Source organism: Octopus bimaculoides, chromosome 10, assembly GCF_046866305.1.
Source record: "Octopus bimaculoides isolate indiv1 chromosome 10, ASM4686630v1, whole genome shotgun sequence".
Lineage (NCBI taxonomy): Eukaryota > Metazoa > Mollusca > Cephalopoda > Octopoda > Octopodidae > Octopus > Octopus bimaculoides.
Window position 1 is genome coordinate 89612337 of NC_142937.1, and position 27811 is coordinate 89640147.

The 27811-nt window shown below is 35.6% G+C and overlaps 1 protein-coding gene across 1 annotated transcript in view; it reads left to right on the plus strand.

Moving 5' to 3' along the window:
* The window catches only part of LOC128248841 (uncharacterized), a 353886-nt gene that overhangs the window by 23056 nt on the left and 303019 nt on the right, over positions 1–27811 (plus strand). Inside the window, exons 14-28 of the mRNA XM_089358260.1 lie at positions 1111–1281; positions 4086–4325; positions 6297–6530; positions 7695–7865; positions 9427–9597; positions 10884–11120; positions 13046–13276; positions 14512–14682; positions 15574–15810; positions 18120–18353; positions 21361–21531; positions 23333–23569; positions 24778–25008; positions 25283–25453; positions 27027–27263. Coding sequence (XP_089214386.1) covers positions 1111–1281; positions 4086–4325; positions 6297–6530; positions 7695–7865; positions 9427–9597; positions 10884–11120; positions 13046–13276; positions 14512–14682; positions 15574–15810; positions 18120–18353; positions 21361–21531; positions 23333–23569; positions 24778–25008; positions 25283–25453; positions 27027–27263 — 3144 coding nt within the window. The remainder of the gene's footprint in view (positions 1–1110; positions 1282–4085; positions 4326–6296; positions 6531–7694; positions 7866–9426; positions 9598–10883; positions 11121–13045; positions 13277–14511; positions 14683–15573; positions 15811–18119; positions 18354–21360; positions 21532–23332; positions 23570–24777; positions 25009–25282; positions 25454–27026; positions 27264–27811) is intronic.

Here is a 27811-nt window from a genome sequence, read left to right on the forward strand (position 1 = left end):
CCTTGAACATCCCTGGCACTATCAACAAAGGCAAGGTTGTGATCTGTCCCACTAGTGGGTTGACCAGCTACACCACCTTCATCACTCTCTCCATCTGGCATGTGCCTCCAGTGTGTATAGATTTAGTTGCTGCTTGTCTCTAACTTGTACTGTTTTATCAATTGCCTGATGATGTGTTTGCTCCATGTTTGCTGTATAAGCTTCACCTACTGGTTGCATATGTAGAGTGGCATCATGGGTTAGCAAATATTGAAACAGATATAACAATTGGAATAAAGAATCCCCAAGTCAAGCACATGTTCATCATTATCATCATTATCCTTTAACATGGATAGTCAATGCTGGCATGGATTAGACAGTTTGACAGATACTGGTAAGCCAGTGAGTTGGCTTCGTTTCTACAGCTAGATGCCTTTCCTAATGCCAACCACTTTACAGTGTGTGCTGGGTGCTTTTACGTAGCACTGGCAAAAGTGCTTATTATGTGGCACTGACACAAGGCTCTTGCAGGCCAGTCCTCTTCACTAGGTGGAGTGGCCTTAAGAGTCCTGTTGTGGGGGATGGGTCTTTTTGAGTACAGCAAGACGTCGGGCATCCCAGGCCTTTATCCCATGTCTTCTTGGATCTCCCTCTTCCACAAGTTCCATCCACTTTGAAAGACTTGCGCTTTCTTATGGAGCTGTCAGCATCCATTCGCATTGGCTAGTCTATCAGGTGTTACTCATCACTGGTCACTTTGCATCAGTTTAGCCATCACACGATGCCACCCCACTGGTTAGGTGACCAGGCCACCACCCTCTCTTGATTAAAAGGGGACTGGAGTGACACGAAACAAATTGTTTTGCTCAAGAACACAACATGCTGCCTGGTCTGGGAATCAAAGCCATGATCTTAGTGATCATGTGCGCAGCAGCCTAACCACTAGGCCACGTGCCTTCATACACACACACACATAAACATTCATTTATGTATCTGTTTATATCTGTGTACATATTTCATCTGTTTGTCTCAGTCAATATATTTTATTTCAAATTTGTCATTATTTTCTCATATTCACCCTCATTCTCACATATATTAACCATTGATCTCAATTTCTCTGATCACTTCCAGCTTTCACAATAACTGACTGCGGACGTCCAAAAGACATTGTTGGCGCATCAATATCTTACAATTCCACCACCTATAAATCTGAAGTGATCTATACATGTCCAGGAGGAGAAAAATTAAAATCAGAATGTAAGAAGGATGGTGAATGGGCCCCATTGTCATCTGGTTGTAAAGGTAATGTAAAAAGGCTCTCTCTTGTTGCTCTTGCCTACAGAATTTTGTTTTTATTTTTGTGTTAAGTTTTTTTGTCTGATGAAGCATTGCTGTGTCCATGACAGTTCCTGTTATGTTTATGGCTAATGGAAAAGAAAGAGGAGGCTATCCTGACACCTGAGACATTCATTATTTAATTATGTTACATCAAATTAATCTACAATTTCCTTATTTTATATTTTGCCTTTTAATATTATACACACCAGTCAGTTGTTTTAAATTGTTTGCATATATACGTTATGATGTAGATATGTCTCTATATATTTATATTTATGTGTATTTATGTATTATAGGTATGTATGTATATGCATGTATGTGTGTGTATGTATACATATGCGTGTGTGTATATATGTGTGTATGTATATATATTTCCACTACTTTCTGTTCACATGCAGCTCCTTCTACGTATTCTTGCCCAGTTGCTGAATGCTGATGCATTGCTAAGTTAAGATTCTCTCGTTTTTTTTTGATCTTTCATATATTCGTTCGCCATTAACTCTTTCAATGTATTACTTACTAACAGTTAGTTTCAGAAGCTAACCATTTAAACTGACCTTTCAATATATAACTTCTTCATCTCTCATGTAATTTCGTTAAGATAATTACTTGTTTCTTGGTTTGTTTAATTTCTTGTTTCTTTGGTTTAATTTCTAATCTGCCATGAACACTCTGAATGTATATTATTATTATTATTATTATTATTATTATTATTATTATTATTATTATTATTCCTTGTACCATCTCCCCAAATTAAACTTTGCTTGTTTGAGGTGTGCCTGCCCTCTCCTATCCCCACCACCAATACCGGATATCTCTATCTCCTCCTACCACCATTACCTGATGTCTCTTCTGTTAATCCCCCCTCCTCACTGGTACTGTTCTCTATATTACCTGCACTCTCTCCTGGGACAAATGCAACTGGGCTTAGCTGCCCACCTACTTAACCTGTTAGGAAGGGCATCCAGCTGAAGAAACACTGCCAGATCAGATTGGAGCCTGGTGCAACCTCCTGGCCTCTCAGACCCCAGTCGAACTCATGTCCAACTCATGCCAGCATGGAAAACGGCCATTAAATGATGATGATGATGATAATGTATATATGCATACACATATAAACGTGTATGTATATGTGTATATACTTTTATTTATGTGAGGATGTATTTGCATACATATTTTTGTATATTTGTATACATATCCATATGTGTGTATATTTGTATATATATTTATACTAGTATAGATATACATATAATTTTATGTGTTCATTATGCAATCTATATGAAGTATCTAAACGCTATTGGTTACTTGTGAGCACCATTATGTAGCACTCTCTGTCCCTATCTATCTTTCCCCTTTCTCTTGATAGTTTTCTGTTTCTGTTTTTTATTCACCACTGTTTTCTTCTTCCTCTCCATACTTAATGATTTCCTTCTCTTTCTTTTGCCTGTAACAACTGACTTGTATAAGCATACACCAGGAGATTCTGTGCACATGCATGTGTGTATATATATATATAGATGTGCACATGCATGTGTGTGTGTATATATATATATACATTTGTATATATATATGCATTTGTGTATATATATATGTATATATATATATATATATATATATATATATATATATATATATATATATATATTTGTCTTGCTTATATATGTCTGTATATGCATGTAGCTATGTACATGCGTCTGAGAAACTTAGTTTTTGTGTTATTTTTGCTGCTTTTTGTGTTATTTTTCACATTGTTTCACATTTATGTGCTTACTCTGGTGCACATATATATATCTATATATATAGATATATATATGTATATATATATCATCATCATCATCGTTTAATATCCGCCTTCCATGCTAGCATGGGTTGGACGATTTGACTGAGGACTGGCGAACTCGATGGCTGCACCAAGCTCCAATCTGATATGGCAGAGTTTCTACAGCTGGATGCACTTCCTAACGCCAACCACTCCGAGAGTGTAGTGGGTGCTTTTACGTGCCACCGGCACTGGCAACAACCTCGCTCGAATGTTTTGTCATGTACCACTGGCACAAGTACCAGTAAGGCGATGCTGGTAACGATCACGCTCAAATGGTGCTTTTTACGTGCCACTGCACAGAAGCCAGACAGCTGCTCTGGCAATGATCACATTCGGACTGTGCTGTTAGTGCTCCACTGGTACAAGTTCCATCATGATTCGATTTCGCTTGCTCCAACAGGTCTTCACAAGCCGAGTTTAGTGTCCAATGAAGGAGATGTTGGCATGGGTGCCAGTCGTCGAGTTTGGTTCGATTTCGATTACACTTGCCTCTACAGGTCTTTGCAAGCAGAGTTTAGTGTCCAATGAAGGAAAGGTACGCATAAGTGGGCTGGCTACACCCCTGGCAGAGGCCTCGGATTATGGTCTCACTTGGCTTGCTGGGTCTTCTCACGCACAGCATATTTCCAAAGGTCTCAGTCACAAGTTATTGCCTCGGTGAGGCCTAATATTCAAAGGTCGTGCTTCACCACCTCATCCCAGGTCTTCCTGGGCCTACCTCTTCCACAGGTTCCCTCAACTGCTAGGGTGTGACACTTTTTCAGACAGCTATCCTCATCCATTCTCGCCACATGACCATACCAGTGCAATCATCTCTCTTGCACACCACAACTGATGCTTCTATTTTAATTAACCAGTTCTTACATCAATGTTTTGGCATTCATTCTATGTTATAAAATATTACTTTTATTAGTTTACATTGATCTAAATTTTACTTTAATTTCAGCCGCTGATATCCTTTTTTTGAAAGTACATGATGCAATTCTGGATGTATCTGGGAAAATTTTGTGGCCTAAGAAAAATGTAACAGCAGCAGCCTGTAAAAAAAAATGTCTGTCTGACAAAAATTGTTTATCATTTGAAATAAATAAAGGAAGTGGGCAATGTTACTTATCAAGGGAAAGTGCAGCTTCTTCCAAGCAATTAAAGTCAGCCAAAGGCACAGATTACTACCAACGAGGGAAACGTAATTATTATTTATATTTTATTATTGGGCTCCTCTGTTTCTTTTGTTCTGAATTTTGTGATTCCATTTGCACTTAATAATATATAGATAATTATTTCTGTGAGAACATTGAGAGGTTTACCAATGAGGAGGAGACATAAACATCTTCTTGAGAAAAAGAAAGAAGAGAGAACTGTGTACACTGTTAAAACATTCTGATACAGCATTTGTTCAACTGGAATACTTTTCTATATATTACCAGTTGTTTGTTTCTTATTTTACATCAGACATGAAACTGTTGTTCTTTTACTTAAACTTGAAGTGTTGTAGCAGCAGCAACAATTGCAGTAATGAGTTTCTATTCATTTGCCTATTTTGACATGACTTATTGCTGGTACAGCACTGTGTTTCACAAGGGATGTTATGTTTTACATAACACGGTATACAAAATAACGGAGAGAAAATTGGTAATCTACAGAGTCATGTGTTTTCTACATTCTGACATGGTTGCTATGGCTAGATGCCCTTTCTATCACCAACCGTTATACCACATGAAGAAAGCACATCTTCTCATGTTGCTAGAATTAGAGAAACTTTACTAGGACTCAAAATTACTTTACCTTATATAGGTTTGTATTCAGAGTTGTTCCATTGCATTAAACGCATAAGAGCCAGCAAATTCACTGTTTGCTCTTAAAGATTTTGTGTATTCTTTTTGAAATCCTTCAACCTCGAAATCCTAGGCATAAGGGAAAATTCACTAGGTTTATTGATCTTAATATTAAGATACTTGTGCATGCAAGTAGAGCATTACTATCATGATAAACCTTTTGGGCCAAAAAGAAAGTTCAGCTATTTCTCTGTATAACTATAAGGAACTCGAACTAGGCTGGAAGAAAGATATTACTGCAATATTTACCCTTGGCCCCTCAAGAAGTTGAAACTTGTTCACAGATAATTTTCATACAGAGACATTTCAACTAATTTGAACAGCCATCCCATAAAGAGACAGGAATCAAGAAACTTGATTCAAACATAAAGATTACTACTAGCTACATTCAACTAAGTGGACATTATTTTAGAATTGATGTTCTGTATCCAGCAAATAATACTCTATATAAAACCTAGCAAGGAGAACAGACACCTTCCTAAGAATTCTGGCAATTTCCCCTTGTAGCATTGCTACCAGGGGAAATTGCTAGTTCATGATAACCACTGCTGGGATAGAACTGCTGTGTGCCTTGCAGGTTCAAGTTGTGTGCTAAATGATAAAACTGTTTTGCAAGGAGTTGTCTTGTGCCTCAGTATCCCTGACTTGTTGAGTTATTTCAAACACTTGCTTTGATGTGTAGTAGAGATTTGGCTGCCAGTGAGATCCATTGTGAAGATCGTCCTAATGTCTTCCTTTGACTGGAAAAACAGGCAATCATTAACAATCTAGTGGTTTTAGCAAAAGAAGTTTGTGTGGTGGACTAAACTGAAAGGGCTGAAGACCTAATGCTTTCCTCTTTGGCCAAGCTCTCAGCACATTTTTCAAGCTTCACTTGAGAAGAAACAAAAAGTGGTGTCACCTTCCAGCTAATTATTTGAAAGGTAGTGGCAAACAACAAGTGAATGCACCAACCCTGAGCATGTGCTAGTAGATTGAAGAATGATAAGTAGGAGAGTGTGCTCTAACTTTAGTGGTTAACATGATCATTTTTTAAGATCGCATGGTTGTAACAAGAGACATCTCAGTTGATCATATGTTAAAGGAAGTTTTTACCCTACAAAAGCACACTATCAGGTTAGTGATGTACAAAGAATTGTCTGCAACCTAGAAATTGAGACAAGTTTTAAAATGAGTCTTAAAGATGTTCTAAGACTTAGGTGAATTGTCTTGTAAATTATGGATCATTTTGTGAATCAGTTGTCAGTGTATAATGCACATGTGTGGGTATATGAATGTACATGTCAGCATATAAAATGTATTCTTTCTTCTTTTTCTTCTAGCCAATAATGAACATTTCATGCTTAAAAAAGTTAGCATACCAGTGGGGGATATTTTAGGACAGCGTAAGAACAAGACCTTAAATGAATGTAATGAAGAATGCAACAGACATCATGGATGTAAATCTTACCAGTACAATGAGGAAAGTAAATTATGTGTTCTGAGTAATGTGACTCAGTGGACTGTTGAACTTACACTCAACAAAAAATCTGTGGATGTGTACATAGCTAACCCTGGTCAGTAGACTATTTTCATCTTATTTATTGTATGCATGTGTTTGTGCATTTGTGTGTGTGTGTGTGTTGCAATGCTGCATGGCAGTGAGACATGGGCTTTGATCGCAGAAGACATGAGAAGACTAGAGAGAAATGAATCGAGCATGCTCTATTCACTATGCAAACGTGTGCATATATGACGTAGTATAAATGTACTGAATGCAAAACTGGGTTTAAAGAGAAATCAGATGTAGTGTGCAAGAAAGAAGACTGTGCTTGTATGGACATGCTATGCATATGGATGACTAAAGATGGGTAGAGTTTGTGGATGGGGGAGATGCAGGAAGACATGGGATGGAGTACTGATGGCTGACCTCAGGACACTGAATCTCAAAGAAGAGATGACAGAGTACTGCAATGTTTAGCAATATGTGGTTTTTAAGAAGACTTGCCCTTTACTGTACAACTGATTTCTGGCAGCACTGGGTTAGTATTGTGTGTGTGTGTGTGGGTGCATGTGGGTGTGTGCATGCATGTGTGTGTGTGTACAAATAGGCATTTCACTTAGAATAAGGCAATTCTAATAGGCAATGTACATCATTGCCTATTAGAATAAGGTTTTTACGATATATTTATTTTCTAGAGGGTATGAATTACATTCTTCATTATTGAATTGTTTAATAGTGGTTTTTCTCTAAATTATATATATATATATATATATATATATATATATATATATATATATTTATATATTTTTATATTTATATATATATATATATATATATATATATATATATATATATATATATATATATATATTTTTATATATATATATATGTATTTATATATATATATATGTATTTATATATATATATATATATATATATATATATATATATATATATATATATATATATTTATTTATATATATATATATATATATTTATGCAATGTATGATCCTAGACAACCCACTGACACCCACCCCATGAGGAGGACTCAAGCCATATCCAACCTGAATAATGACATACATACAAACACACTTATGTGCATGGGTTATATCTGTGTGCAAATTTCTTCCATTTATTTCACTCTATATATTTCCTTGTAACATTGTCATATCCTCATTTTCACCTTCCTCCCAACATACATGCAGCATCAATATTTGTTCCTGTTATCATTTCCAGTTTACTCAAAGATTGATTGTGGAACTCCAAAAGATGTTGTTGGTGCATTCAAGTTGTACAATACCACCACCTATGAATCTGAAGTGATCTATACTTGCTCAAATGGAGAACAACTAAAGTCAGAATGTGAAAAGGACAATAAATGGAGTTCTGTGGCATCTGTTTGTAACGGTAATGTAAATAATTTCTCTCTTGTCACCGTCTGTGTAATTTAGTGTAATTTTGTGTGTTAAATGGATTTGTCATAGAAAGTCTGGTTGATTCTATGACAATTTCCACTGTGTTTGTGGCATGTGGGAGGAAGAGAGGAATCTAGTAGTGTCAGCCTACAAGTCCTCCCCAAATACTTGCAACAGGTTGTACAGTGATAATCTACTTGGAACACTAAATTTTATAGTTGCTGTCATCTGTTTTTACACACAGTATATATATATACACACACACATACTGTGCCGATGGCACGTAAAAAGTACCATCCGAATGGGGTCGATGCCAGGTCCACCTGACTGGCCCATGCCAGTGACTTGTAAAAAGCACCAACCAGTCGTGACTGACGCCAGTACCCCCTGACTGGCTCCTGTGCCACTGGAACTCAAAATGCACCATCTGAACATGTTCGTTGCCATGTCCACCTTATTGACTCCGGTGCTGGAGGCATGTAAAAAACACCAACCAATCATGACCGAAGCCAGTACACCCTTATTGGTTCCTTTGCTGGTGGCACATAAAAAGCACCATTCCAACATGATCGTTGCCAGATCCGCCTTACTGGCATGTAAAAAGCACCAACTACACTCTCGTAGTAGTTGGCATTAGGAAGGGCATTCAGCTGTAGAAACTCTGCGAGACAAGATTGGAGCCTGGTGCAGCCGCTGACTCTCCAGACCTCAGTCAAACCATGATGATGATATATGTATATACTAGCTCAGTGATGCAAACAGGAAAACTGCACTCAAAACATCTATATTTAAAAGTTATCTTTTATGAAGATAATGCTATAAAAATTTCATACCTACATACACACGCACGTGTGTGTGTGTGTGTGTGTGCATATTTCTATAAATATATACATGTTCATCTGTGCATTTTTTCTCTCCACTTTTCCTGGGAAGGTCGTGTAGTGAAATCTACAGGTATCTCCTTCAGATTTTCCTATTAGAAGCAATTGTCATTAGATATTCTGACTCAAACTATGGATATTATCAAACATCACATTCTCAATCAACCCTTAGTTCTCCTGTTAGTGCTAAATGTACATAAATAAAATAATGTGGTACTTATTTTTTCTTTCTTCACGTTCTTCAACTTGTTAATGAAATTTATTTCTGCAATTATGAAACTGTATTTCTTATAGCGGTTAAAAGAACACGAATCTTCAACATACATGCACGCGTAAAATGTTCGTTAGCGTTTCAGAGTATATATTTCTCGCTATGGTGCTTATGTAGCTGGAGTCAGGATTTATGTATAATGATAACACTTGTAAGTAAGTTATAAGTGACGTGTTTATCAATGTATATTCCTACTTTGAAAGTAAACTATATTTATTATCTATTTCCAAATAGGAAACATATAAAAGTAGTGTTACACAAACAGTAATCAGACGCAGCTATAAAAAGTGGTCATCGACTATCTTGTCCCACTCAATATCTTTTATATCAAGTTTATCTCCTCATTCTTTCCCTCCTAATATACATGCAGCATTTGTAAACATCTCAGTTTTCAATTACAGATTATACACAAATAAACTGTGGAACTCCAAAAGCTATTGCTAATGCAATGAAGTCTTATAAAACCACCACCTATAAATCTGAAGTGACCTATACTTGCCCAAAGGGAGAAAAGTTCAAGTCAACATGTGAAAAGGACAACAAATGGACTCCAGTAGCTTCTGCTTGTAAAGGTAATGTAAATATTTTCTCTCCCGTTGTCTTGGTCTGTTTGTTAATATTTGATTTTTGCATTAAATGTTTTTGTTAACAGAATACTGGCTGACTTCATGACAATTTCCATAGTGTTTTTGGCTGGTGGGAGGAAGAGAAGGAACTGTCCTCAGACCAGAGATCTCTCCATATGCTTGCAACAAAGTGAACTCCATTAATACTAGCCAAGGGCCTGGTAATGCTGTTAAATTAGGTGATTTGAACTGATAGACTAAACAGCATGAATACCCACTATAAAAGAAATATACTTGAAATGTAATTGTCGTCGTCGTCGTCCTCCTCCTCCTCCTCCTCCTCCTCCTCCTCCTCCTCCTAGACAATGCCGCAGTTCAGAATGTGCATGTTGCCCTAATGAAATCCTTCCTCATCCCTCTTACTCTCCTGACCTTGCACCATCTGACTTCCACTTCTTTCAAACCATGAAGTCTTTCTTGAAGAGGAAGCAATTTTTGAATGATAATGAATTTATTTCCTAGGTAAAGTCTATGCTCCAGATGCAACCTACAGACTTCTACAGACGAGGTCTTCACAACTGCACAACGCAATGAGAGAAGTGTGTTACCACTGGTGATGGCTATGTAGAGAAGGACTAATAATGATGCCAAGTTTTGTTTATCCCAGTCCCTGGGAAGTGGGTGAAGGGAAATCTTTAATGAATACCCCTCGTATACTAATTCACAAGATGATGATGAAAGTGAAATTATCTTTGTGTTCTAAGGCAAAAACAGTAATGTCATGAATTTTGCTGTGGCTTGCCATATTTAGTTATATCCTTTTATATTCTGGGTTTAATATTTTTAACAGAATGTATTTTGCTTTCAATACTTCTGATGTTGATAAAAGAAGTGCTAGTGAAGAAATGAGGTTACTTTATATTCATGTATCCTCACTGCAAAATGTGTGGCAATATGCTTATATGAAGAACTGCTACCAACAATATTGTTACCATCAACAATAATTATAATTACATTGTTGTTTAGGGTGATGTATTCACAGAATCATTCTGGCTTCAGACAAAATGTGTTGTATTTTTCTAAATCTTTGACTTTTGAGTACAAATCTTATTAATGTTAATTTTCCCCTTCCAGGGGCCAATAAAATGTAGGGGCCAATTTAATTTTATTGGTCCTTTCAGGGCCAAATTAATTAATTAGCCCCAACCTCAAACTTTTGGCCTTCTTTCTATGTGAGAAATTAATAGTATTGTTGTTATTTTTCATTCTTCTCTATTTTATTTTGACTCTAGATATTCAGATCCATTTTGTGAAAGTAAAAGATGCAGCCCTGGATGTAACTGAGAAAACATTATGGAGTAAGGAAAAAGTAACAGCAGATGCATGTGCTGAAAAATGTTTTTCTGACAAAAGTTGTGTATCATTTGAAATAATAAAAGCAAGTGGACTCTGTTACTTATTAAAAAAAACTGCAGCTTCCTCCAAAATAAAAACAGACCAAAGTAGAGATTACTACCAACGAGTAAAATGTAATTATTCTTTGTATTTTATTATTGGAATTCCCTTTTCCATTTTTTTCTGATATTTCTGATTCCATTCCTACTTCATAATATATAGACAACCATCCCTTTAAAGATAGAGAGATTTACCAATAAGGGCAGATATAAAGACATTGCTGCAAAAAAAAAAAAAAAAAAGAAAGAAAGAAAGAAAACAGTAAAAGGAAGTGTATACTGTTAAGGTATTCCAATATGGCAAATGTTCACCTTGAACAATTTTAATGCTTATTTTCATTTTCTTTTATCTTCTTTGATGTTCTTTTACATGTTTGAATCATTGGATTGCCGTGTACCCAAACCACTTACCAAGATGTTAAATGATGATGATATATGCATGGCTATGTGGTAAGAAGCTTACTTCCGAACCACATGATTCTGGGTTCAGTCCTGCAAGGTACCTTAGGTGTCTTCTACTATACCCTCAGGTTAACCAAAGCCTTGTGAGTGGATTTGGTAGATGGAAACCAAAAGAAGCCTGTCGTATATATATATATATATATATATATATATATATATATATATATATATATATATATATATATACTTGGAAATGGATATGTGGCATTCAATCAAATAATAATAATAAATGATATATACATACGTATGCATATATACACACACACACATATGTACATACATACATATATTTGTATATAGGTATGCATATATGGATACAGTATGTCACAAAATGTACCCAACATGAAATACGAAAATAACATTGAGTGCGCAAAGAATGAGAGGAACAAATGGAAAACAAGACAAGAATTTTCTTCCAGCATTTGCTACCTTACCTTGTCTGAGCCTAACGGCCTTCCCTATTTGTATTCGTTTGGTTTGTTGTATGTCCTGTTTTTGTTACCAACTTTGACCCTCTGCAAATACCCAATTTTTTAATTTCGGTTCATGGGAGCAACTGCCTTCAAAGTCTTGCTCTTGGAGTTCAAGGAAATCTTGGACAGTAGGGTTCCTCAATTATCCCTAGAGGCCTTCCTGTATCAGGAGGGCCACATCTCTATCAACCACCCTGCCATATTTTTTTTAAAAACCTTTGTTTGCTATGCATATGTCCCTTCATTTTCAGTATATGCTGTGTATACTTACTTTCTTTCTCTCTTCCATTTTTTAAAAATCATTTCCTTATATGTAAATCCCCACAATTTATGTCTGTCTTTGTATTGAACACCCCCATCCTTCACTCTTGTGGCAAATAAATGAACTCATTACTATTATTAATCATCATGAGACATTGTTGTTGTCATCATCATCATTATTATTTCATAGATATTTTAAAAGTATTAGATAATTATGTAGAAGTACAAGTAATTGAAATTGTAATTTTGAATAAAATATGAGAAAGCTATCTCATGCTTTGTTGTTTAAATGGACAAACAAATCCAGCCACAAAATAGTTTTTCAGCATAAGACACCCTTCTCAGAATTAATGTGAATTCTAGTACATCATGAGACATGCTTCAAACTTTACCCCAGAGCTTAGGTTGTTCATACTCCATTTGTATATCCCTCTCTCCATGGTGTGTTTTGTTGAAGACTGAATGGCCATAGCAACACTTGATACATGGTTTGACCACCTGTTTAGGGGAGAGTTGACCCTACAAAATTACATTACTTAAAGAGAGCTGTACAGATGTATTGTAGAAGAACAAGTGTTATCTGGAGCCTAAGTATTGAGACAAGGTTTCAAATAAGTCTGAAGATGTTCTACAACTCATATGCATTCTGATTTGCATGTCATTTTGTGAATCAATTATTTGTTGATAATAAATTATCCATTTACAAACTTATACTCTGCTTGCTTTACAATATTTGTGTTTGGGTGTGTTTGGGCAAGTTGATGAGCATAAAATGTATATCTTGGTTTCTTTTTCTTTTACCAGCTGACGAGCCCTTGAAGCTTAAGCAAGTTAATATACCAAAGGCTGTTATTTTAGAACAGCTTAAAGATAAGACCTTAAATGAGTGTAATGAAGCTTGTCAAGAATATGAAGGATGTAATTCTTATGAGTACAATGAGAAGGATAAACTGTGTGGTCTAAGCAATGTGACACAGTTGACTGGTGAACTTAAACCCAACATTGGAAATTGGGATGTTTATATCATTAACCCAGGTCAGCAGAGTATTTCTATTTTATTTATGTGTGATTATGTCTGTGTGTATTTACATATATGCATCTGTAGGAAAATATACATACATACATACATACATACATACATGCATACATATATATATATATATATATATATATATATATATATATATATATATATATGAAATTTATAGAAAAACAAAAGATGAAGTGAGGTGTATGAACAACAAGGAGAAAATAAACAGAGAGAGAATGAAAAAAGCCTGTAGATTGAGCGGTCAAGCATGGCGACTGATTAGAAAAAAGTTTGAAAGAAGAGGTTGGAAGAAAGGGAAATGATAAAGTATGGTGATCCCACAGGAAGGTGCATTTGCATGTGTGTGTGTGGAGTGGTGAAGAGTGGGGTGGGATAGTAGCAATGAAGAGAGAAGGTGGGTAGGAGTGAGACATGGTCTATGATTACAGAGGACATACGAAGGCTGGGAAGAAACAAAACCAACCTGCTCTGCTGGATGTGCATGTATGACAGAGAATAAGTGATTTGAGATAAATATTGGGTATATAGCCTATCATATGTAGAGTGCAACAAGAGAAGACTGTACTAGTATTGTCATGTGATGTGTATAGATGAGGACATACTAGAGAGATAAAGTACACATTGGAAGACCATACATGTTCCGGAAAAACTCTGCTCAAGTAACACAAAAATGGATGACTCAATTTTCATGACCTCATAACTTCTAACATTTGGTCTTGAAACTCTCCAGATCTCAATCCATTGGCCTATGTGTAGAGCATTGTTGAGAGAGAGAGCAATCAACATCCCCTTAACATCAAGGATTCCTTGAAAGCCACCATAGTCAGAGTAATGTCCAATATGAACCATCACCATTTCATTCAGGTATGTGGACAATTCAGATCTTGCAGAAAAGTAGTTATTGATGCTGAAGGTTGCTATATTCATTAAGAGTATAAAGATAAACAAGCTTATATATAGAAATGTTTTGTTAATAAAGTTGTTTACTGTTATTATATGTATGTTTTTCTATGAAACAAATTCTTAAATACCTTACACGTCCTATATATACAGATGTGTGTGAGTGTATACATATATGTGCCTATTTCTATCTGTGTACATGTTTCTTCAGTATGTTTCAGTCAATATAATTTATTCCAAATTTGTCATTATCTCCTCATGTTTACCCTCCTCCTAACATATACTCACCATTGATACCAATTTCTTTTGTCATTTCCAGTTTTTACAAGAGTTGATTGTGGACCACCAAAAGACATTGCTGGTGCTTCAAAGTCCTATGAAACCACTACCTATAATTCTGAAGTAATCTACACTTGTCCAGAAGGAGAAAAATTAAAATCGATATGTGCAGATGACGATAACTGGACCCCAGTAGCATCTTCCTGTAAAGGTAAGGAAAATAGGCTCTCACTTGTTGCTTGTGTCTATGTAATTTTGTTTTATTTTTGTGTTGAGTATTTTTGTCAGAGGAAGAATTGTTGTGTCCATGACAATTTCCATTGCAATAGTGGCTGTTGGAATCCTTAATTATAATAATACAAATAATAATAATGATGCTTTCTAATTTGAGCAAAGAAAACCAATAATTTTCAATGGATAACATTGAGTTAGTATCATCAACTCCAGTTCTTGACTGGTATGTTATGCTATCGGCCTTTGCAAGAACGAAAGACAAAGTTGACACTGACTGGATTTGAACTGAACAAATGAAGATCCTGTATAGCTATCATAAAGAATTTTTATTCTAATTCTGTAATTAGTATACATGTATCCATATGATGTACTCAGTGTAATGTATGGACACACAAGAAGTACAGTGGAATAATAGGAAGGTTATTGGAGAAAGTAGTGTATGTGGAAATGCCTGGGAGTCATAAAAACAAACTGATACCCAGGAAATTGATTTTCTCAAATTTCCTAGAGGCTCATTAGAGTTAGTGGATAATTTCTGCTACCTAGGGGACCATATTAGTAGTGGGAAAGGATGTATGGAGAGTGTAGTAGCTAGAATAAGGATAGGATGGAGAAATTCATAGAGCTTTTACCTCTGTTGACAAACAAAGCTTTTTCTCTCCAAGTGAGAAGATTGTATAATGCATGTATATCGACAGCAATTCAACATGGTAGTGATATATGGGCCCTAAATGCAGAGAACATGTGAAGGCTTGAGAGGAATTATTGATTAACTCCTACCTTAAATTTTTGTCCTTTCTATGTTAGAAATTATTATTATTCTTATTGTTTTTGACTTACATTCGTCTAAATCTTACTTCAATTCCAGTTGCTGAGCTGCATTTTGTGAAAGTCACAGATGCAATTCTGGATGTATCCGGAAAAATTTTGGTCAAGGAAAATGTAACCATAGATGCTTGTGCTAAAAAATGTTTGGATGATTCAAAGTGTTTAGCATTTGAAATAACTAAAGGAAGTGGAAATTGTTACTTATCTCAACAAACGGCAGCTTCCACTAAGAAAATTAAATCAGACAAAAGCAGAGACTATTACCAACGAATAAAATGTAATTATTATTTGTATTTTATTATTGCTTTTCTTTTTCCTCTTTTTCTGAAATTTGTGAATCCATTTGTACTTCATAGTATATAGATAACGATTTCTGTAAAGACATTGACAGATTTACCTATAAGGACAAGCATAGTTGTGTTCCTGAAAAAGATAAAACAATATTAGGAACTGTAAATACTGAGGGTATTCTCATACAGAATTTGTTCACTTTGAACAATTTTATGCATGTTTACAATAATTCTTTTTTATACCAGAAAGGAAACTCTTGTTGTTTGCCTTAAACTTGAATAACTGCATCAGTGGTGGTAGTAGTGGTGGTGGTGGTGGTGGTCGTCGTCGTCGCCGTCGTAGTAGTAGTAGTTGCTGCTGCTGCTGCTGTTGTTGTTGTTGTTTCCAATTTCAGCCAAATAAAAGCAGATTGAATCAGTGTTAATCAATACAATCAGTCCTAATTCTTGTCTGGTATTATATTGTATCAACCCTGAAGCAATGAATGGCAAGGTTGACATTAACAGAGTTTGAGCTCAGAATGTAGTAAACTGGAGGGAATACTACAATGTGGCATGGCTTATGCACGTTATCTTGTTGTTCTTCATAATCTGATATACAAAATAGCAGGAAAAGAGATGCCAGTCAATGAAGTTGCATATCTTCTATATATTAGCGTTGCTATTGTGGCTAGATAACCCTCCTATCTCCAACTATTATACCACATATAATGAGTACATTTTACCATGCTGCTAGAGTTAGAAAAGAAGTCTGCGGTGACTAAAGAATCCTCTCAACATAAAATAAGTTCCTATTCATGATATAAAAAATCAAAATGTTCAGCAATTTCACCCATTTTGATCAGAAGGATCTTTTCCTTTCCTATCAAAATTCTTCCTTCTGAAAGCACTGGACATCAGGAGAAATTTACTAGGTGTAGTGATTTCTCTGTCCCACCCATGCTACCATGGAAAGCAGATGTTAAATGATGATGATGATGTTGATCATCTCTGAGGAACCATAACTGGTCCAAAGTCATAGACTGCTCTATGATATTCCAGGTATCCTCAAGAAATTCAAGCACATGTACTGCTCAGGTATAAACAGAGACAGTTGCCTAGCAATTTCATGTCCAGTAAACAGCTATGTCAAAAATAGATTAAAGGAGAGACATAGATGTAAAAATACTGATTGTTACCAACATGTTACCAACAATTGTTACAACAACTGTTAACTACATTCAACCAAGTAGATATTATTTCAGAATTAAAGTCAGGTACTAGAGAAATGATACTCCAACAGAAAGCCTAACAAGTGGAATTTCATAGGAATTTCAAGTTCTGCTCCCACACTATAATAAGAAACTTAGTAGTTGGCATTACTAAAAAATCTGAGTTATGTTCAGATAATTTTGACAGCAATTTTTTACATTATAACAGGATGCTAACTTAGATTGGTGTTGGAGAGAAACTACTATAAAAAGTATCCTTCACCTGCATACCCAAAGAAAATTAGAAAGATAACTTGATTCAATTCTCCTTTCAACCTAAATATCTCTGAGACATTATCAAGTGAATTTTTATTCCGTATTATGACATTTTTGAGGTACAGATATGTACCACAAGCTTCTGAATGTGCATGGTGTTAAGGTTGGTTACTTCTGTATGAATACATGGTTCCAGTATTGTGTAATACAAGAGGAAATGCATACACTTATCCCATTCAGCCACCCGTAACTGTCCAAATCAATCCACCTGAGAGCATTCTGACTTTCTCAGGCAGTATTTTACAAAGCAATTCTCTTAGTGTGCCTGATGGCTCCTGAATGAATTACATGGGACTTGCAGCCAGTGACTTCAAGGAAATTTTGAGTGAGCATATATACTTCTGCAAGTTCATGCACATGATAAAGTCCACCTACCAGTCTTGTTTTATCTGGAAACTTGAGAAGCAGGAAAATTCTCTACAAAGTACAACCAGGAGCATATTCAACTAATCTTTTATGTTTGATTTAATGGCCACAACAACACTTGACTCATTCATCAACCATCTGCTGAAAAGCATTTCGTCCCTATAAAAATACAACATTAGAAGTGAGGTTATATAAATGTGTTATGTGCAACTTAAGTTTTGAAACACAGTACAAATGAATTTCAGGAGGTGCTACATTTCATATGAATCCTGACTAAGTTGTCATTTTGTGGATCAATTATTTGTTTATAATAGATTATGTATTTAACACAAATTATGCACCAGATGTTATATAATATTCAATGTGTGAGTTTAAGAATGTATTTCTTGTCTTTTTTTCTCTAGCAAAAGAAGAGATTTTTACATTTAAAAGAACTCTCATAAGAGGGGAAGATAGTTTTGAACGACTGACTAATGTGAGCTTAATGGAGTGTTCTCAAGCTTGTCATCTAAATCCAATTTGTAATTCTTATGAGTACAATGAAAAACTTAACTACTGTGATCGAAGTAATGTGACTCACTTGACTCATGCCCTTCAACCCAGCGGAGGATATTGGGATGTTTATGTCAGAAACCCAGGTCAGTGGTATTTGTATTTTATTTTTATGTGTGTGCTTTCACATGAGTGTGTTTGTATGTTTGCCTTATATATGTGTGTGTGTGTGTGTGTCGATCTGTTTATATATTATCTATTTGTTTATCTATTCATCTGTCTGTCTATATATATATGTATATACATACATGTATACACACACACACACACACACACACACACACACACACACACACACACACTTATACATATATATATATATATAAATACACACACACACTCATATATACATTGTGTGTGATGAGCTCATGTTTTGATACTCATTTACAATAAAGAAGCAAATGTTCGTCTTGCAATACATGGTGCAAATGGATGCCAAGGAATGAGAAAGGTCTTCATTATTCAGCTGAGAGAGGCTGCCTTGAAATGACTGTTGGTGTTTTTCAATATTTCTTACCTGAAGTGGGAAGTCTTCGTGGCAAATTTGCAGTGAATATTACCTTTTTTACAGTTGAATGTTCAAATTTATCCTACATAGATTTGAATTGGTCAAAAGTGTTGTTCATATACAGCATGCATGCATATACACTCACACCCACCCTTGTTTCAAGAATAAGAATAGGATGGAGGAATTTCAGAGAGCTACTGCTTGCAACAAAAGGACTCTCCCTCAGAGTGAAAGGTAGATTATATGATGCTTGTGCACAACTGGCTAGTGACACATGGGTTCTGAATACAGAGGACATGCATAGGCAAGAGAAGAATGAAGGTAGTATGTGATGTTGGATTTGCAACATCAGTGTGCATGACTAAAAAAGTGTGACTTTGTTGAGAGAAAAGTTAGGCATAAGAGGACTTAAATGTGACATGCAGGAGAGAAGAATGCATTGGTTTAGACATGTGATGTGTATGAATAAAGACAGCTGTATACAGAAATGCTTGTCGCTGATTGTGGATGGTACCTGTGGAAAAGGGAGATTAGGAAAACATGGGATGAAGTGGTGACATCCAATCTTAGGATGTTAGGGCTCACAGAGAAAATTACAATGGACCGAGATGTTTGGAAATATGAATTCCAGAGAAGACCCACCCACAGTGAAACTGTGTGCTAGAAGCATTGTAACAACAAACTTTTCCAACACCCTACCCTGAGAAACCAAACTACATCTCCACTTCTAAACTGCATCTTTCTTCTCACATTTCCTCTTCATACACTATAATTGTTTCCTACTCTCTTTCCTGCCCTCCCTACCCACACTGCTCTGTTCACTATATTGCTGCTTTCCCCACCCCATTTTTATACCCAGGTTTTCACCAGTCACTGCAATCCCCACTCTGTGCTTGTGCCTTCTTAGAAATACCTGATTATATTTATTATGACCTCTGCACCTCTCTCTTCCTTACTTTACCATCACATCTATTCTCTGTTCCTTGTTACTTGTGAGTATACCCTGGCACTTCATCACCATCTCTCTCCTGTTCTCTCTTGCACTTTTGCTTTTTTCCACAATCTTTCTCTTTCCCTAGCCATTTATCTCCTCTACAGCAGCTCACCTGTTTTTATCTTCAGTCTTGATCACTCTCTCCTTCTCTAGCTTTTCCCTCTGGCTAGTTAACCAAGTATCTCCTTCATGTCAGGACACCTGTTTCTGTCCTCTTTTTTGTACCTCTCTTTCCCCTTCTTTCTTCTCTCTCTCTCTCTCTCTCTCTCTCTCTCTCTCTCTCTCTCTCTCTCTCTCTCTCAACCATGTACCTCCTTTATAGCAAGAAACCTGTTTCTGCATCTTTGTTTCTGTCACACTAACCTTTCATCATCTGACACTAGACCCCTTCCTCAAATGCCCCTACCCCTCTTAAAATTCCCTGTCTTGCGAGTTACTTGGTGACTCTGCCAGAGCTGGTGCAATGTAAAAAGCATTGAATCCATACTGTAAAGTGGTTGGCATTTGGAGAGGCATCCAGCAGTAACAATTATGCCAAAACTGACCTCACTTGTGATAGTGCCATGTAAAAGGCATTGGGTCTACTCAGCTGAGGAGTTGGTGTTAGAAAGGGCATCTAGCTGTAAAAGCCCTGCCAAAACTGACATAGTAGCCTGGGATAGTCTTCTACTTGGTTGGCTCCTATCAACCATCCTACCCATGCATGCATGGAAAATGGACATTAAATGATGATGATGATGACATGTATATATATATATATATATATAAATATATATATATATGTATATATGTATGTATGTATGTATGTATAGATAGATAGATAGATAGATAGATAGATAGATAGATAGATAGATAGATAGATAGGGATCAAAACAGTATGATTCAAATTTGTTGGTGCTCTTGAGTTTCAAGTGTAATTTTCAGATTCAAAGTGGCTGACAACTAGCATTACATTTGAAACTCATGAATACCAACAAATTTGAATGAAACTGTTCTGATCCATACATGTAGCTCCCAATAAGTTGGTTGAGTGTCCTTCTTTCATTTGTCCTTTCACTTGTGTGTGTGTGTATGTATGTATGTATCTGGTGGAGTCGGATATGGCCTAGTCACCCATATAGGTAATCGGGTTGTTCACAAGTGAGTTATACCCATTGATTGGTGTAGGAGCATTATAGTCAACTGCTACAAAGGCATGGGTCGTGTCCAGGACAGAGATAATTACAGAGACATCAAATTGCTGGACCAGAGGATGAAAATTACAAATACAATCTGTTACCAGAACAGTAAAACTATGCAAGACTTTGTGACATTCTTTCTGTTATCAACATTTCATAGATGGAGCTTTGTATCTTTGTTAGAAACCAGCTCCTTCTTCAGTGGAAGAATTTAAATGATAAAACAGAGGAGAAAAATGCATGCATGCATACATACATACATTTCATTAAGTATGTTTTTATATTCCTGTGCAAATTTCTTCAATTTGATTCACTCATTATTTTTTATTTATTGTATTGTTATTTTTGCCCTACTCTCACCCACCTCTAAACATACAAGGACCATTTGTGTTAATTTCTCTTTTCAATTCCAGATTTTGTACTAATTGACTGTGGAACTCCAAAAGAAGTTGTTGGTTCATTGAAGTCCTATAATTCCACCATGTATAAATCTGAAGTCACCTATACTTGCCCAACGGGAGAAAAACTGAAGTCAGTGTGTGAAAAGGACAATAAGTGGACTTCAGTAGCATCTTCTTGTAAAGGTAACATAAAATGTTTCTCTCTTGTTGCCTTTGTCTATGTAATTTTGTTTTACTTTTGTTACATGTCTTTGTCAGAGGATGAGTGGCTAGTTTAGGTAGATTTGTGGCTGGTAGGTGGAAGCTTACAGATCCCAGATGTCCCCAAATACTTGCAAATGGGTGGGATGCATTAATTCTGGTCAAGGACCAGGTAATAGTATTAAACTGGGTGATGGATGATGTCTACGAACTGAGAGCTGGAAGTATAGAAACTAATTGTCACCAGCAAGCTTCAACACAGATTCCATCCACAAAATTTCATCCACAAGACTTAGCTGAGAAGTAAATTTTTCACTACACAACAAAAAACTCCAAGCAAAACCACAATGTTATCTCCACTGTTATTCCTCATGTCATCTTGGTTGTTTTTCTCTTAATTTCTAACTTGACTTACTCACCTATACTTTGTGTCATCGATCAAAACCCTGCACATTATAATACCTTGTGTCCATCTTTACTGAAACATGGCAATACTCTGAAACAGACTTCTGATGCTCTTATCTTACAATCCACCACCCTTAATCCTGATAATACTAATAATAATAATAATAAAGAGTCTTGATTTACACACAAAGATAGCAAGTTATGGTGGGAGTTGTTTTGTCAATACCATCAACCATATCATTTGACTGGTACTTTATGTTCCATCACACAAGTATGAAAGGTGAATGGATAACCAAAAGAACATGAGTACATACCAGAAAGTATTTCTTCAAATTCTCAACGTAGTATACTTAGCAAACAACTTGCACATGCACACTACCCATTGAAAGCTCCGCATACTGGAAGCCAGCAAGTGTATGGGGTCATCAGGAGAGAATGCACGCAGTTTCAGGCCCTACCTCACAACAACATCAATGCGCACCAGCCCTGCTTGCTAGATCAACTGGTTATCAAATAAAGCTCAATATTCTTCTAGCCATCCGTTTTTACTAAATGAATCACTAGGGGAAAATACACAGGTCAACTTCCTGCATGGAAAAAATATTAAAAATTAGCTGTTGACTGAACAGCAATATTATATTTGATTAAAATTTCACCCTTGGTGGGTGTTAAAATCATTATGTTAATGACTTATTTTGGTCATGAGATTTACAAGTGACAACCTTGTAAAAACAATCACTTTTTCTTCATCTCACTAAAAGTATAATTTTGATTTAGAATTTCTTAGCTTGCTACATTCAGTTGTGAGTGTCTATATTTACTACATATTTTTATTTCTTCGCTAAATTATGAATGTAACGTTAATTTTGTTCTATAAGATCAGTTAAGTGATGAGTTATAGTCCTTGTCATAACTAAGTATAGTTGGTGTCATCCATTTACATACTGGCTTGAAATCACAAGAGACTATATTTCACCTTTCATACTTCTGAGGTTGATGAAATGGGCATTGGTCATATACTGAGGTTGATATATTGTCATGTACCTTCACTGCAGAGTGTGTATCTTTAATATTGGTTACTTCAACAATCATTATATTCTTGTATTCTTGTTGTGAAGAGTGATAGATCGACAAAGTCATTTGAGCATCAGACAAAATGTGTTGTGGGACGTGTTCTGGCTATTTTACTTTTGAGCATAAATCCTGCTGATGCTAACTTTGCTCTTCTTGGGTCAATAAAATGCAATGCTTGTCTGGTGTAGAGACCAACCCAATAGACTTATTCCACCTCTAAATTTTGGCTTTGCTTCTTTATTGCAATTTATTGTTGTTGTTATTGTTATATTTCATTGCTTCAAATTTTATTTTTTAACTCTAGATTCTCAACTCCATTTTGTGAAAATAAAAGATTCAGCTCTGGATGTAACTGAGAAAACATTGAGTAAGAATGCAGTAACAGCAGATGCTTGTGCAGAAAGATGTTTTTCTGATGAAACTTGTTTATCATTTGAAATAACTAAAGGAAGTGGTAAATGTTACTTATCAAAACAAACTGCAGCTTCCTCCAAGAAAATAAAAATAGACAAAAGCAGAGATTACTACCAACGAGTAAAATGTAATTATTGTTTTTGTACTTTATTATTGGATTTTTCCCCCCTCTTTTTCTGAATTTGTGATTCCATTTGTACTTATAGTATATAGACAACAATTTGTGTGAAGACATTGACAGGTTTACCTATATAGACAGACATAAACATATTCCAGAAATAAGCAGTATTAAGAACTGTAAATACTATTCAATGTATTCTAATGTGTTTGTTATACACAATATTAAATTATGCAATAGTAAGACAATGGGGTTGATGTAATTGACTAGTCCTCTCCCCACAAATTTCAGGCCTTGTACTTTTTGTAGAAGAGACTACTACAACTACTACTACTTTATAGATATTTTTAAAATATTACATAACTATGTGGAAGTAGTAGCAAATGAAATTTTGAATAAATTATGAGAAAGCCATCTGATGAATTATGAAAACCTAATCCATCCAGAAAATTATGTTTTAGCAAAAGACAATCTTCTCAGAATAAATAAGGATTCTGGTACATCATGAGACACACATGAATGCTCACCTGAATATTTTGGTTGTACATAATGCTTTTGTACATGCCTCTTCCAATAGCATGCATTTGTTTAATACTGCATGGCCATTACAACAACACTTGATACATTGGTTAGCCATCTGTTTAATGGGGTATCGACCTTAATGTTGCCAGTATGTCTGAAGATGTTCTACCTCTCTCTCATGAATTCTTGAAAGGGTGTCATTCTGTGAATCAATTATTTCTTTCTTTTACTTTTTAATTGCTTTATAAGATTGCAGCCATGCTGGGGCACTGCCAAAAAGAATTTTGGTCAAATGAGTTAACCATAGTAGTTGCTTTTTTTTAAAGCCTGGCACTTATTCTAACAGTTTCTTTTGCCAAACTGCTAATTTATTGTGACATAAGCACACCAACACAAGTTGTCAAGCAGTGATAGGACACACACACACATACACACACAATGGGCTTCTTTCAGTTTTTGTATGCCACACATAAGGCTTTGGTTGGCCCAAAGCTATAGTAGAAGGCACTTACCCAAAGTGTCACACAGCAGAACAGAACCTAGAACCATGTGGTTGAGGAGCAAACTTCTTACGACTCAGTCACATCTATGCCTGTTTATAATAAATTTTTCATTTGCAAAATTATGCTAAGATGTGTTAGAGTGGAGGGGCAAGTATAAAATGTATTTTTTGTTTTCTTTTTTTTTATTTTCAGCTGACAAGCCTCTTCAAATTAAAAGAGTTAGCTTATCCGAGAAGGAAAGTTTTGGAAGGCTTGCAAATGTGAATTTAAAGAAGTGTAGTGAAGCTTGCTTTCAATATCCGAGTTGTAATTCTTATGAGTACAATGAGAAAGCTAAATTATGTGATCTGAGCAAAGTGACTCAGTTGACTGATCAATTTAAACCCAACAATGGAAATTGGGATGCATACATGATCACCCCAGGTCAGTAGAGCATTTCCATTTAATTTTTTGAGTGTATATATATGTCTCACACACATACATACATACATATGTACATATGTATGTATATACATACATACGTACGTATGTACTTACATATGTACATACATGTATGCATACATATATATCTATGTGCAAATTTCTTCTGATTATTTCACTCAATATCTTCTATTCTAAATCTGTCATTATCTCTTCATTCTCACCCTCTTCCTAATATTCACTCATCATTAATATCAGTTTTTCTTTCTCACTTTAGTTTACATAAAAATTGACTGTGGACCACCGAAAGATATTGCTGACACATCAAAATCTTACAATACCACCACCTATAATTCTAAAGTGACCTATACTTGTCCAGGGGAAGAAAAGTTTGAATCGATATGTAAAGAAGATGAGAACTGGACTCCGGTGGTGATTGATTGCAAAGGTAATGTATATAGGTTCCCTCTTGTTGCCTTTGCCTAGGTAATTTTGTTTTATATTTTTGTTAAAGAATGGCTGACTCTGTGAAAATTTCCAGTGTTTGTGGCTGCCTAAAGAAAGAGCAGAGTCTATCCTCAGTCCAGAGGCATTCTCAAATGCTTGCAAAAGAGAGTACCTCATTAAAGCTCTCCAATGGTCAGGTAATGTCATTAATCTGCATGACCAATTAAGTCTGCCTTACAATAACAAGCAGTTTGGAAGTATGTTCCTTCCAGCAGGTTTCTACATAGTTTCCACCCATCAAATTTCATGAATAGTGTTTAATCATGAAGCAAATTTTTAACCACATTGCTCAAAATCACCCCAATACCAGATCATTAAGTGGATTTATTACCACCACAGTTATATCTCAGCACTTCTTGATTGTTTCTCTCTTAATTTCTAATTTGATTTTTCTCACGCCCACTTTGTCATCATCCAAAACTCTCAACTGTAAAATGCCCTGAGTCTTTTATTAAAACTTAGCAATTTTTTGAAATTTCTAATGTTCTAATGATCTTTCATTACACCATCCTAAATTATGATAATACAAATAATAATGATGGTTCCTAATTTGGGCAAAGAAGCTATCAATTTTTGATAGAAAAGGATTAATCATTATCATTGACCTCAATACTTGACTGTCATTTTATGTTACTGCTCCCAACACTGCAAGAATGAAAGGCAAAATTGACATTTGCTGGATTTGAACTGAACACATGAAGAGCCTGAACAAATACCACAAAGCATTCCTTCCATTTCTCTAATTAGTATTCATTTCTACATTTAAAATAAAGGTGATAATGATGATGCAGTTCTCCTGAATGAGGAAGAACCTCTATCTATCTGCAATTGAACATCATCATAAACTCCAAGAACAAGTGTCCTCTTCAATTATTGTTCTCTGACTTGCAGATTTATGCTCTGTGGTCCCCATCTGCCCTCACTATTTTTTGCGACTCTAAGATCACTTTCAATAACATTTTTCTCCATCCTCATCTTTTTCACTAGTGAAACTTTAAATGTGCGGATGAGGGGACGTCTTCTCATGAATAGACCTATTTAGTTACTTCCTTTTATATTCTGAGTTCAAGTCCAATCTGGATGTACTTCATTTTATCATATTTCTGAGGTCGATAAAACAAGCACTAGTCAAACACTGAAGTCATTTTATTTTCATGTATCCTCATAGTAGCACGTGTAGCATTGTGTTTGAATTAGGAACTATTATCATTAATATTGTTTCCATCAATAATAATTATAAGTATTCTTGTTGTGATGGGTTGTGGCTTGATAGAATCACTCAAGTACCAGACAAAATGTGCTATGGTATTTATGTATTCAACTTCTGTGTTCAAGTTTGGCTGTGGTTAACTTTACCTTTCCAGGGCCAGTAAATAAAACTGCCAGTCAAATGTAGAGACCAATTTTAATCAGTCAGTTCCTTAGTTAAAGTTTTAACTTTCATCTGTATTAGAAATTACTATTATTGTTATTGTGGTTGTTTTTCATTGGTCTAAATTTTACTTTGACTCTAGAAACTCAGATCCATTTTATGAAAATAAAAGATGCAATTCTGGATGTAACTGGGAAAACATTGTGGGATAACAAAAATGTGACAGCAAAAGCCTGTGCAGAAAAATGTTTCTCTGATGAAAATTGTTTATCATTTGAAATAAATGAAAAAAGCCGACAATGTTACTTATCAAAGGAAAGTGCAGCTTCCAAGGAATTAAAGCCAATCAAAGGCAGAATTTACTACCAACGAGTAAAATGTAATTATACTTTGTATTTTATTATTGGGATATGCTTTTCCTCTTTGTCTAAAGCTTGTGATTACATTTGTATTCCATAATACGAGGGTAGGCTGAAAAGTTCATAGGTTCACTATGAAGGAATCTCGCTAGAGCTGTGAAATCTTGCATGCATTAATTTCAGCTCTTCTTATTAATAATTGCACAGTTTCTTTCCAGGTAAACTGATATCTGACTGTTCAAAAAAGACTTCAAAAGTAATTAGTAGTGATGTCTCTTGAAAATGGACAAAATAAAATTTGGCACCATGGTGTTATCAAGTGCCTGCAGAAAACATGTTTAGCCACCCCCCAGTACATTTAAGCTCACACAGTTGCTACATAAGGGGATGATGCTCCAGCTTTATCAACAATACAAAAGTGGGTGGCTGATTTTGGCGGGGAAGGGAGAGTCTTGAAGATGACTCAAAGTCTGGATGTTCTGTATCTGTCACCACTGAGAAAAACGGTTATAATATGGATTCTCGTTCACTTGCATGTTATTGTCAGCAGTGTAATATTCTTGTCGCC